Genomic DNA, 13,507 nt, shown 5'->3' on the forward strand with positions numbered 1-13,507 from the left:
ATAGAGCTGAAGAGGCCCTGGAGGAACCTGGACATCAGCTTGGGGAGTAGAGGAGGCCAGACGATGCCCATGCGCCAGGCCGCCATTCGCTCCCAAGGCTCAGTGCTATGCCACAGACCTTACCAAGTCCAAAGCAATCTGAGCAGCTTTTGTCCCCGCTTGGCCCCTGCCCTGAAGGACACAACTGGCCAACTAGGTGACCCAGGTCTCTGGCAGCAGAGTAACCTGAAGCTTCCCGCAGGGAGGTCCCAATCGACGAGGGCCCAAGAGCCCTTTGCACAGCAGAGTAACCTGTGCTTCCGAGGGAACGCCAGCCCCCATCTGCGGAACAGCTGCCTGCCACCAGCTGGCCCACCCTCCCACCAGAGGCAGACACTCCGGGCCACGGACACCCTCTGCTTAGACCTGAGACTCTCTGGGGGCTTGGCTCCTCTTGATGGGTGTATATGGCCTGGCCCCAGGCCCTGGTGTGCTTCAGGGAGCTGGGCACCCAGGCTTGTGGGGGAGCCCCTCACATTGGAGGACCTGTCTGTCTGTGCCCACAGCCAGTCTTGGGTCTCATCCCGTTCCTCGTGCATCACTGACCACTGGCTGCTGGACTCTATCCAACACCTAGAGCCTGTGGCAACCCGTTCAAGGAGCCCGACATGCCAGGAACACCCAGGCCCTACACATAGGAGGGCCCACACCCGCAGTAGCCAGTCAACCCCTACTCAACCTTGGCCCAACCACCCTAGGGAAAGTATAAATCTCCTGGAGACTCTCAGGGTCCAAGCTAGACTCTCGGAGTCCCCTGTATGCAAGCCCCAGTTACACGAGGCCACTCTGGGAACATTGGCTGGGCATTTCTCTGACTCAGACCAAGAGATCCTTTCTACCCAGCACCTTGGGGCAAGAGAGAGGGGTTCCCCAGGTCTTCCATATAACAAGAGGAACAGAGGACACATCAGTGCCACACGAGAGGCAGGTAGCAGAGAAGCCAGACTCAAATCTCCAACTGTCTTCAGTGCCCTGCCTAGGCAGGCAGGGAGTGAGAAAGCCCCACAGGAAGAAGCAGGCTGGGATGGGGAGAGGATGGCCTCCCGCCCATCAAATACAGCCCCAGCTCAGAGTACTCAGCAGGTAGAAGTCCCAGGATGTGTGTGTGGGGAAGCCGTCCCAGAAGACGGCTTTAGCCTGAGAACTGTCATGGCTTTTGTTTCTGCAGAACAAGGCTCAAAGTGTTGGGACCTCAGATCCCCAGGCAGTGTGGTAAGGTCCTGCTGTGTGTGTGTGTGTGTGTGTGTGTGTGTGTGTGTGTGTGTGTGTTGGGGGGGGGGCAGCACTCCAGGGACAACTCCTATGCCAGAGACTTGATGGAGACAGGCATCTGATGGCAGAGCCACAGTAGGATTTTAAGGGGACAGAACTGTCCCTTATGAGAAACCAGAGACCTCCAGGACCCAAGGACAAGTTCTACACCCCTGGGTTTGACTCACCGGGGATTGTAGACATCAGTGCAGTGGGGCAATTCTCCTCTCTCTGGGAGCCTCTTACTTGGAGGGGACTATTAAGTCCAGGCATTAGCAAAGAGGGTTCTTTGGGTGTGCAGTTAGTTCTGCTGAGGAAGGGGGTGTCACCTTCACTGTTACTGGAAAAGTCATATGAATGGAGTCCTAGGCAGCTGAGAGTTGTGTCTACCCCTTCATCAGCCAGAAGCTGCTGTCCAGATGTTTCAGAGCCTGGAAGCATTTGTCACAGAGGCACCAGGCAGCAGCTAAGGCCATAGCTCTGAGACAAAGGCAGCTGATGCAAAAGAGCCTAAGAGTACTGCGTTGGGTCCAACGGCTCCGGCTCCGGCTCCAGGAGGCCCAGCTGGAGGCAGCATGGGAGCAAAGTGCAGAAGCGCTGCTGGCCTGGGGCTTCCAAGAGGTCTGTGTTCTCTAGCTTGGGGCTTGGAAGGAATGATGTGGCTCTGCTTTGTCTGAGAGACAGCTACACCTACTGAGAGAGGGCATCCGATAGGCCCGGGTTGCAGCTCATGACTGATCTCTCCAGCTCCTTGTCTACTGTTTTGTTTTGTTTTGTTTTGTTTCGTTTTTGTTTGTTTTGTTTTTCTTCATTAGTGATTTGCTAGCTTGGCCTGGGAGGATGTGTGGGTACTCTTCTTCCTTGGGTCCTGAGTGAGGGCGGAAGGTTTGCCTCCAAAGAAAAGTTTTGTCTCTTGGGATTCTTTCTACATTCCATCATTCCCGAGGAAATGGGCAGTGTTAGGTTAGGGCCAGAGCTTTGACAGAAGCCTCATTCCAGGCCTTAGTCAGCCTCCTTTTGCCCATTGTCTTTTGACCCAGGGGAGACGTGTTGCTTTACAGCAGAAACAGGAGCTACCCGGCACCCAGGCTGCATCTCCTCCGTTCCTTGCTTCTAGGGGAAGCCCTTCCTTGGGAAGAAAAGCAGCCATAGACCTTGCCTGGAAATGCAGGTGAGCGTGGACACCAAGACTGAGCGATGTGGCCTAGGCAGCTGGTGGCCTACCCCCACCCCCACCCTGCCCCTGTCCACCAGCTTCTTCCACAGAGAACCATGGTGAGGACAAAAGCATTCCAGTAGTGATACCAGTTATAATTATAAAAGAGGAACAGTCGGGCCTACCTAACCATGTAGTAAGCTGTTGAGTAACCAGACAGTATAATGTTTATTTTTACTTATTTGTATTTTATACTTATTTTCATTTACATATGTGTGCTTGAATGGTTGCATGTGCACACATGCATGCAAGGTTCCCATAGAGTCCAGAAGAAGGCAGTGGGCCCCCTGGATCTGGAGTTACGGGTGGTTCGTGAGCTGATAGGTGTAGATGCTGGTAACTGAACCCTGGTCCTCTGCAAAGGCAACCAGTGCTCTTAACCACTGAGCCATCCCTCCAGCCCCCATAATACTGTTTTAATCTGTGGGCCTTTTCTTTTTTTTTATTCCATAACCCCATGTTGATCCCTCATCCCCCACAGGAGCTTTTAACACTGGAAGTGACCTAGTGACCTAGACATGGTGAGCCATGAAGGATGAATAGTTTCTAGTAGAGGGAGACAAGGACCAGGGCACCTCACAAAGGGAACAGGGTTTGCAAAGACGAGCCAGTGGAGTAGTAAAAGTTCATAGGCCCAGCTACTCCAGAGGCTGAGGCAGGAGGATTGCTGGAGTCCAGGAAATCAAGGTCACGTTAGCAATATAGAAAGACCAAATACAGCCGGGCGGTAGTGGCGCATGCCTTTAATCCCAGCACTCGGGAGGCAAAGGCAGGCGGATCTCTGAGTTTGAGACCAGCCTGGTCTACAAGAGCTAGTTCCAGGACAGCCTCCAAAGCCACAGAGAAACCCTGTCTTGAAAAACAAAAACAAAAACAAAAACAAAAACAAAAACAAAAGACCAAATACATAAAGGAGAAAACTAGCATCAGGCGCACACCTTTAGTTCCAGTACTGGGGAGGCAGAGACAGGTGGATTTCTGTTATTTGGAGGCCAGCCTCGTCTACAAAGCAAGTTCCAGGACAACCAGGGCTACTCAGAGAAACCCTGTCTCCATGTAGAAACAAACAAACAAACCCCAAACTCAGCAATAATGTGCAGCTAAGGGGGCCTCTGAAATGTTTTTAGGCTTTAGACGGGTGGAAAAGGTGTTCGGGGTCAAGTCCCACCTAGCTTGGGGGCTACGGGGAGGAGTTGAGATTTTATTCCAGGAGCAAAGAGGACGCCTCAGGAGGCTGAGCAGGCACTTAAGCTGATTGGACTCAAGATGAGAGAGATGTCACTCTGGTCAGAGTCGGAACCAACAGAACGAGTGAGGCAAGGGTGGATGTGGGGGCCAGGTGGGAGGGTGCTGAGGCCCTGCAGACACCTGGGGATGACATCTGTGGCCTGAGCAGATGCCATGCTCAGTTTCTCGAAGCCTTCTGTTTTGTAGGTGAGAAACAGAGGCTCAGAGAGGGGAAGGCCGGTGTCCACTGAAGTGTGTGTGGCAGGAGGCAGGTGGCTGCTGCCAAGGGTAGTTTCCCTTCTCTCGCTAGGTGCTTCAGGGCCTGGCAACGGTTTGTGCAAAGAGGGGCCCAGTGCAGGAGACACCTGGCCCACCAACGGGTGAGGATCTTGAGGGTATGCTTGGGACAGTGGATGGAGATGAAGCAGCTCCAGGCCTCAGATGTGACAAAGGTGACTCAGTTGTCCCTCTACCGGAGGAAGGCAGGTAAGCCAGTTGCAAACTCGGGGAGTGGGGCAGGGGTGGGGGTGGGGTGGGGGTGGGGTTCCCTCCAACCAAAGCTCCAATTAATTAAGCTCCAGAGCCCAGTAAAACTCATGAATATTACATGGGAGAGGACTTTGCTGAGCTGGGTCTTGGGGCGGGGGTGGGGGGTGGGGGGGAGAGAGGCTTGCCCTTTGGGAGGGGTTCCTGAGGGATCAGGCCTTGCTGGGCTACATTCCTGTCGCTCCACATTCTACCATGAAAGCATGTGGCCCTCTGCTCCAGGAAGGCCCTTCCCAAGATGGGGAAGATGGGGACTTGAGGCGGCCTTGTGGGGAGCATGTGGCCTGAGCAAGCAGCGACCACACCACATCCTGCCTTCTTCCCAGGGAATAAGGCCCTCGGCATCTTAGTCCCAGGAACCACCACCTCCTATTGCCTGGAGACAGTGGTCCAGGCGCAGCAGCTGCCCCAGGAGCCAGATCCGTGCTCCCTGTGGGAAGCCTGCCAAAGGTTGGCTCTGCACCGGGTCCTGCTGCTCTGGAGGACACGACTCTACCAGCACCAGCAAGCTGTGTAGGTGTCCAGACACTGATGACGTAGGGCCAGCCCCTGACAAGGTAGATACACGACCATTGTCCTTTAGATCCCAGTCAGCATCCCCAGCCTTCTCATGGCCTCGGCCTGAAAGGATACATTGTGTCTCCCAGCAGATATCACCGCCTGGGGGATGGCGGTGGGACACTGAGACAGTGACCAAGCAGGAAGCTGCTGGGACCACTTTCTCCCAGTTGCCTTTACAAAGACAAGTGGCACCAGGAAGGACTCTGAGCCCAGGCTGTGGGGAAGGGAGGCTGGGGTCATCAGGGGCCAGCTTCTAGACTAGGCTGTCAGGGAGAGTAAACCAGGAGTTACAGAGCTACGAATTCTGTTACAGTGGGGCATGGCACATTCTTTTAATCCCAGCACTTGGGAGGCATCTCTGTGAGTTCAAGGCCAGCCTGGGCTATAGAGGGAGTTTTATGACAACCAGGGTTACACGAGAAACCTTGGTGGGCATGGGGAGAAGAAAAAGAATTTTGTTCTAGCAAGCATGATGTCACATAGTTCAGGGTGACTACAAACTACTGGCAATCCTCCTGCCTCAGCTTCCTGAGTTGTGGGATTACAATCTTGGACTACCATGGCTTGTGTTTCATTGTTTCTGTTTTTGTTTCATTTTGCTTTGCTTTGTTTTTAGGAAAAGTATTTTGTTTTGTTTGTTTTTAACTGAGTTCCCCACTAGAGGGCAGTGGGCTGGGCTGGCCCTAGAGAGACTTGTTTGTGTCTTTGTGGGGCCAGGCATCAGGACCTCAGACTCATCATCCACACTAAGCAAGGGCTCCACCGCTGAGCTATGACATCATTCTTTGAAGCTCCGAGTGATCCATTGGCTTCAACTGATCATGGCCTTCCCGCTGGGTTCCCTCACAGCAGCCCTGTCCCTGTCGTGGGTGCTGGGGGTCCCAGAGACTTACCTGCCCCCCTCCCCCAGCTCCTTTTTCCAGGGCATGCAGAAGCGGGCTCTGCAGCACATCCTGAGCCAGTGGCACTTAAGAGCCTGGGGTCCGGAGCCTCCCTCAAGCAGCATGGAGACCATGTTAGCCCTGCAGCCATGGGGCAACAGCCCGAGAGGGGAAGCCTGGCTGGGCCTCGGAACATCAGGAGGGCCACTGGAGAAGGTGAGGGGCTGGAGTCGGGTGGAGATGGGGGGTGTCCCAGGATTCACCCCCACCCACAGTTTCCAGGGGCCCTCACCCTCCTGGAGACCTTCCTGGTGGGTATTCTGTGGGCAGCCAGGTGGTACGACAGGGACTGTGCCTTCTTCCCTGGCAGGTGCAGGTCCAGCAGACCCAGAATGCAGTGAGGCTGTACCGCCGTACCCTCCAGAGGCGGTAGGAACCCCTCCCCCCCACCCATCCTTGGCCTTCCCAGCAGCAGCCTGTGGAGTCTGCATCTCAGGGGGTTCTCTGCTCACAACCCAGTCCCCATGGTCCCCAGAATCCAGGCCGTTTAACTTCTCATGTCCTCCTGCCCTATCCTGCTGTGAGGGTGGGAGCCGGGGCAGGACAGGCTGTAGTGTATTTCTCTCCAGATGCTCTCCCACAGAGCAGGGCTTGAGAAGGGACTGCCTACATCCCAACACTTGCTTTTCATGCCTCTGGCCGTGTGATCTGGGACAGGTTACTTGACGTCTCTGTGCCTCTGCTTGCCTGTCTGTAAAATGAGGGTCATTACAGTACTGACTTCAATGACTGAGCACTGGACTTGGCATCGGAGGTTGAGGATCCTTTTCTAGTCCCATCACCTGACACAATGTCCTTTGGAAGGGCCCTAGACCCCTCTGATCCCCAGCAACCCATCCTCTCCTTGACTGGAACTCGCCCAGGCTATGGCTGTTGCTGAGGGGAGGATGGAAGGGTACAGAAGGTGAGGCTAGCCTAACAACTGTACTCAGAGTGGACATTCCCCATCCTTCCCAGTGTCCTCCTCAGCTCAAGGGCCCTGGAGAGAGCTAGCTGCTCACTGGGGCTGAGATCAGAGCCGCAGGGCTGTGATGGGTCTGTGGTGGCGGCCGCTGGTGCAGTGATGGGCAGTGCTGAAGAGATTCCAGGAGCAGGGCCAGGATGGAGCAAGTGGCCCCGAGCCGCTGGCTCTCCTGCTGGCAAAGTGAGCCAAGGAATGGGTGGGGAAGGCAGGGCCCCTTAGTGACACTCCACAGCCATCTCAGAGCCCAGGGACTGCATCGCAGAGGGTGCATGAAGGCCTGAGTGGTAGAGGGACACTTCGGCTGGGTCTCAGCTCTTCCGTCTCATGCTGTGTAGATCTTCTTTTGTTTTTGTTTTGTTTGTTTGTTTGTCTGTTTTTTGTTTTTGTTTTGGTTTTGGTTTTTCGAGACAGCATTTCTCTGTGTAGCTTTGGAGCCTATCCTGGCACTCGCTCTAGAGACCAGACTGGCCTCGAACTCACAGAGATCTGCCTGCCTCTGCCTCCCGAGTGCTGGGATTAAGGGTGTGTGCCACCAACCCCCGGCTTGTTTTTTTTTGTTGTTGTTGTTGTTTTTTTCTTTTTTTTTTTTTTTTTTTTTGAGACAGGGTTTCTCTGTGTAACAGCCCTGGGGCTGTCCTGGAAGCCACCTAAGTACCCTGAGTCCCTGTTCCATCATCTGCAAAACAAATGTACGTGCTTCATGGGGGTGACTGTGTGACCCCATGAGACAGTCCATGGCAAACTCCAGGCCAGAGCATCAGTGTCCCCCTCTCTGTCCCTGTCACCTTTGCTTTGCCTGCCTGTGCTCTGAGGTCAGGGGGGACAGGGCCCTCGTGCTCTCAGGGCCATGATGCTAGAGACGGGCTTGCTTGCTGGGAGAGCAAGTGGCCTTGGAGAGGAGCCTGTCTGAGGAAGGAGGGGATGGATCCTGGCGAGATTCCCAGGATCCTGGCTCAGCAGAAAGGAGGACCTTTCTCTCTGTACTCAGTTTGACCCCAGCCAAGTCATAGTCACATCCAGGAGGCTCCCACCCCTTGCTGAACAACAAATAGCCCCAACACTTGAGCATTTTATGTAACTAATTAACTTCAGTTCTGGGGATGGAATCCAAGGTCTTGGCATGCTGGGCAAGTGCTCCAGGCTGCCACTGAGCCACACTCTGAGCCACACGCCCAGTCCCTACGTACTGTTTTGTTTTAATTAATGAATTAGTTAATTGGTTATTTGTGTGCCACAGCTCTTTTGTGGAAGTCAGAAGACAACGAACAAGGGCCAGTTTTCTCCATCACGTATGTGAATCCAGGAGATTTAACTCAGGTTGTCAGGGTCAGCAGCAAATACCCTTACCCACTGACACATTTTACTGGTTCCCTGCTTATAGGTATTTGTTTGATTGATTTCTTTTGTGTGTGTGTGTGTGTGTGTGTGTGTGTGTGTGTGTGTGTGTTGGGGGGTTGTTGTTGTTGTTTGAGACAAGGTTTCTCTATGTGTAGCCCTGGCTGTCCTGGCACTCGCTCTGTAGATCAGGCTGGCCTTGAACTTATAGAGATCTGCCTGCCTCTGTCTCCTGCGTGCAGGATTAGAGTTGAGCACCACCAACCACTCAGTTAGCTCTACTCACTGCTTATAGTTTAAAGCCACCAACTTTTAGTATCTCATGGTGTCAACGGAACAAGAGAGAGTCTGATAGCTTATGGGCCCCTGTTTCCTTTTCTCCCAAGAGGCTGCAGTGAGGGGTCACCCAGGGCCGGAACTACATCAGAAAGCTCTGTGTAGGGCAGACACCCACTTCTAAGTTCCCCTGTGGGGGTGCTGGTAAGTCTGCATCTCTGCAGAACTCACTCATATAAGTGAGTAAGGTGAGTGATGCAAGAGGCAGTGAGAGTGTGTGCTCAAACTAGAAACTCCTTTCTTTTTCTTTACAAGCTAATCCCAGGAATGACTGACACCTCACCCCACTCAACTCCCTCTCGGGGTGTGTGTGTGTGTGTGTGTGTGTGTGTGTGTGTGTATGCCAACATGGAGGTCAGAGGGAGCTGGTTCTCACCATTCACCATATGTATTCAGGGAACTGGACTCAGGAATTCCTGGAACTGAGTCCAGGAATTCAGCCTCAGCAGCAAGCACTTTTACTTACTGAATCAGCTTGCTGGCTCATTGGCGGCCATTCTAAGTATCGTCTATGTCCACCAGTTGCAGTAATGAACTGTTAGAATGGATTTGATTGTCTTAGAAAGCTGGGGTCCTGACCACTGGGGACAGCTGCTTCTCCAGCTTGTCCACCAGGAATGAACGTTAAATCTTAAAGTTTTTATAGCGAAACAGAAACCTACACTTTTAAAAAAGATGATCTTATTTTTAATCACGTATGTATATGTGTACCTGAGTGCATGCTGGTGTCCTCAGAGGCTAGAGGCATGGGATCCCCTGAAGCTGCAGTTAGAGGCAGTTGTGAGCCACCTGATGCGGGTGCTGGGAATGGAACCCTGGCCTCTGGAAAAGTAATGCATATCCTTACTGCGGAGACACTTCTCCAGCCCCTGGAAGGTTAGATTTAGTTTATTATTGTTTTGTTTTGTTTTAGACAGGGTCTCTTGTGGCCCAGCCTCACCTCCAGTTTGCTGTGTAGCTGACTTCCCGTAACTCTGAACTCTCAGATCCTCCTACGTCTACCTTTCAAGTGCTGGGATTATAGTCCTGAGGCACCGTGCCCTGATTGTGCAAGACTGGGGATCAAACCCAGGCCTTCATCCATACAAGACAAAGCATTCTTCTAACTGAGCTATACCCCCAGCCCCTAGATTTTTAAAACCCTTGAATTCTTTTAATGCCTAAACATTATCAAAATCTTCAACAAAAAAGAAAATTTGAAGCTGGGAATGGCATCCACTGGGGAAGTTATGTGTTTAGCATGGGTGACATTCTGGGTTCAGGTTCCAGCACCAAGAAAAACAAAACAAAGCAAACAAACAAAAACAACAAAAAAAAAAAAACAAAAAAAAAAGTGCCCCAACTACCTAAATGCAAAGCCTAGTGGCCCAAAAGTGTTTTAACAGAGCAGAGGGCTGGCTGAGCAGGGTACAGGGGGGAGGCTGGGGGATTCTCTAGTGGCTTTTGGTCTATCTGGTCCCAGGACAGCAGTTTCTCCATAAATATTATCAGAGGTAGGGGGTAAGTCCACCTCGAGGTTCTAAAGAAGGCTGTGTTTGGGGCTGGCAGCAGGAAGTAGCTTGAACTTGGACATTGATGTCTTCAGACCTGGGGGCTTGTTGGGTGGGAGAGCTCTGCCCCTGCCCATGTAGGAAAGGCAGGGGGCCTAGGACAAAAAAGTGCTGGGATGCTCACTGTAGGCCTGGGACTTAGGTGAGGTTGGGACCTGAAGAGAGTTGGTCTAAGCCAGAGGCCATGACCAGCAGCCTCTCATTAATTTGGCATTGGTGACAAGCCTCAGAGTCTACCTCCTGACCAGACCAGTCCTGTGACTTCATAGGTCAGTGAAGGTGACAGAGATGTTTTCTTCAGCTGTGAGGGGGTCCAGGTCCACAGTCTTACAGTGGCCAGAAGAGGGTAAAGTCGTGTAGCCCAGGCTGCCTTCACTATGCAGCCAAGGATAACTTTGACTCTTGATCTCTTGTCTCTGTATCAGAGGTGCTGGGCTTATGGGCAGATGCCACTATACCTGTGGTATTTAGTGCTACAAACTGAACCCAAGGCATTGCGCTTGTGAGAAAGCGCTTTCCTGATTGAGTTTCAAGCCCAGGCTAGCCCCAGAGACGCTCCTGCTTCAGTGAGAATACAGGCACATCTGCAGGTGTCACTTTGAATAAACACAACACCCATCTGTTACGATAAATATTTCCACCAGATGCCGCCTGAGCCCCACCACCACGTGTGAACTTTACGCCAGCTGCCCGCTCGAGTTAGGCCCAAATGAATACACAGAAACTTGTATTAGGTTCAATGCTGCTTGGCCAATGATTCCTCATCTTGGCTAGGATTCCTCATCTGTTAGCTCAGTCTTAATTATCATAAGTCTATATATTTTATAAGACTTATCGGACAGATGCCTTATTGGCGTCCCTCCTTGCCGTTGGCTCACATCCTGCCGCTGGAGGAGGCGAATGGGAAAAGTGGCCCTTCCTGTTTCTCCTTCGCTTAAATATGAATCTCCTTGCTATGTCACTTCCTGCCTATAGTTAGGATGTGACATAAGCAGATTGTTGTATCTTCTTATAGTTTACCTTTATGATTGTTAATTTTGGATACTTTATAGTGTTAAGTTTTAATTCTCTTTTAGACTAAAAGGGGAATTGTAGGGGAAGCTGTAGCCATGCCTACTTAGGGGCTGGCTACCGGTGTGCCTGACCACGCTTGCAAGGGCGTGGTCTGGGTGACTTAGAGCGATACTTGCATGGGACTGCGTTTTCTCTTTCGGTTTCACTTTTGTACTTGTGGTACAGACTGCTGCCACGCCGGCTGGCTAGGTTGCTCTGTAAGTAAGGTTTTTCCCTATTAAATACCCTTATATTTCTACCCGACTCCGTATTGGTAATTTCCCTCTATATCCAACTGAGAGCTGACCTGTGCCCCCATCATCCCCTTTGCAGCTATTTCCAGGCCTGGTGTGAACACGTGAGGGACATAGGAGTGTCCCAGGACCATTGTCAAGCCTTCCAGGACGACCTGAGAGGAGACCTGGGGGCCACATTTGCTAGCTCACAGGAGGCCTGCAAAGTAGGGCCCCAGGCACAGGATCCATGCGTGGCCCAGGCCTCTGTCCTGGGCTGGAGAAGCTTTCTGCAAGAGTGTGGAACTGACAGGCAGCTGAGGAAGGCCCAGGCCTGGCAGGCTTTTGCAGTATGGCGAGTCTCCCTGGGGCAGTCCCGTGAGGCTCAGCAACAGGAGGGAAGGAGCTTTCAAGTCCTGAGCCCAGTCCAGGTGGCCCTGTGCTGGGTCCCTTGGATGCATGATTCCTACCTAGGCCAGGTCCACCAAGCTCACGCTGCCCAGCAGCTGACATCCAGGTGAGTATCCAAGGCCCAAGCCCAACCTCAAACCATGCTTCCAGCTCAGCTTTTGAACTTGGTTTTGGTAAGGGTGGAGCATATTGGGTGTCTGAGTGGTGCCTGCTGAGTGTCTGGATGGCTGGGGGGCTGGGGGCGGGTGCTGACACATGGAGTGGATCCCAATCCTGTCCCCTTTAGAGTGACCCACCCTTGGAAAAGCTGCCGACATTAACGGCCTTGCCTTGTAGCCCTGCCGAGTGTGCTCAGTGCAGCAAAGGGGCAGTTGGCTGGCATCTTGCCAGGGGAGGGGAGCAGGGTGTAGCTGTCAGTTAGAATTGTCCCTTTAGACAGGATGCTTGTCCCTCACGTGTGTGATATTCTACTCATTTCTGAGACTTTCCGTGCACATTTCTTGGATTATCCAGCATAGGGGTGGGAGAAGGCCCAGGCCTGGGCATTGGTGTTTTGCAGAGCTCTAGAAACCTGGCTCTGATGGACACCTCCTACTTCTCCAGGGTCCTAGAGGCCTGGATGCAGTTAGCAGGCCAGGCCCACATCCATCGAGCTGATGTCACCCACTGTTGGTGGAGGCTTCAGTGTCTCTTTAGGACCCGCTGGGTTCAGTGGCTCTCAACTCCATTGAGATGGTGGCTGGAGCCACAGACCCAGGCACAGAACATGGACTTCAGGCACTGGCTGAGGCTGGCCAACAGAGGGTGCCTCCTGCAACTGGACACCCCAAACTTTTTGATAGAGGTGAGGTGAGCCCAGGGGTGTGTGTGCGCACGCACACATGTGTGGGTGTGTGTGCGCACGCACACATGTGCGCATGCACGCTTGTACTGTGTGTGTGGGGGGAGTCATTTCCTCGTCTTAAAATCAGCTGGTTTCTGTCCACAATGGGATTGCGGCTCTAGGGGCAAACAGACTTACAGACACCACCAACCCTGCTCTGGGTGGCCAGCAAGATGGTGGAGATTGGAGGACCCATCAGCAAACGTCTGGAGTGACGACAGCCTTGTGCATGTCTGGTTACACAGGGCCTCTGTCTATTGAGGAAATGGACACAGATTTTTAAAAGTGTTTGTGGCTGAGCATATTAGTACATGGCTTCAGTTCCAGCACCAAGAAAGCAGAGGCAGACAGATCTCTATTGAGTTGGAAGCCAGTCAGGCTGCGTTGTTTGTTAAAAAAATAAATTTTTTCAAAAAGACAAATAATTTAAAAAAGGTAAAGGTGCTTGCCATGCCAGCCCAGTAACTGACTTAAGGTGGAAGGAGACAATAAACCCCACACAGTTGTCCTCTGGCCTCACCATGTGTACCAAGGCATGCATGCCTCTCCCCACACTCACCACACACATTAATCTTATTTTATTTTTATTTGAGACAGGGTTTCTCTGTGTAGCCCTGGCTGTCCTGGAACTCACTCTGTAGACCAGGCTGGCCTCAAACTCACAGAGATCCACCTGCCTCTGCCTCCTCAGTGCTGGGGTGCACCACCACCACCTGGCATTTTTTTTAAAGAGTGGTATGCAGAGAACCAGGAGGCTGGCAAGTGCACCACCAAGCTTCACCAGATCTTAAATTCAGTTACAGCATGGTTCCATGGTAGAGAGCACTAGCTGCTATTCTAGAGGGCCTGAGTTCGGGTCCCAGAACCCACATCCGGAGACTTACAACCCTGCGAAGCTCCAGGGGGATCTGACTCAGGCCCTGTTCTGACTTGCATGTACCCCCCCACACACCCAAATTAA

General features: G+C 52.5%; 1 protein-coding gene across 1 annotated transcript; it reads left to right on the forward strand.

Moving 5' to 3' along the window:
* Positions 1-63: 63 nt before the first annotated feature.
* Positions 64-13,102, forward strand: CUNH1orf167 (chromosome unknown C1orf167 homolog). The gene is given in 11 exon segments (XM_035441182.1): positions 64-795; positions 1,208-1,251; positions 1,692-1,911; positions 2,408-2,565; positions 4,044-4,254; positions 4,502-4,547; positions 4,606-4,790; positions 5,632-5,937; positions 6,092-6,134; positions 6,739-6,841; positions 11,353-13,102. Coding segments are annotated over 11 exon segments (2,469 nt in total). The 3' UTR covers positions 11,774-13,102.
* Positions 13,103-13,507: the final 405 nt, after the last annotated feature.

Source organism: Cricetulus griseus, chromosome 2 (genome assembly GCF_003668045.3).
Source record: "Cricetulus griseus strain 17A/GY chromosome 2, alternate assembly CriGri-PICRH-1.0, whole genome shotgun sequence".
NCBI lineage: Eukaryota > Metazoa > Chordata > Mammalia > Rodentia > Cricetidae > Cricetulus > Cricetulus griseus.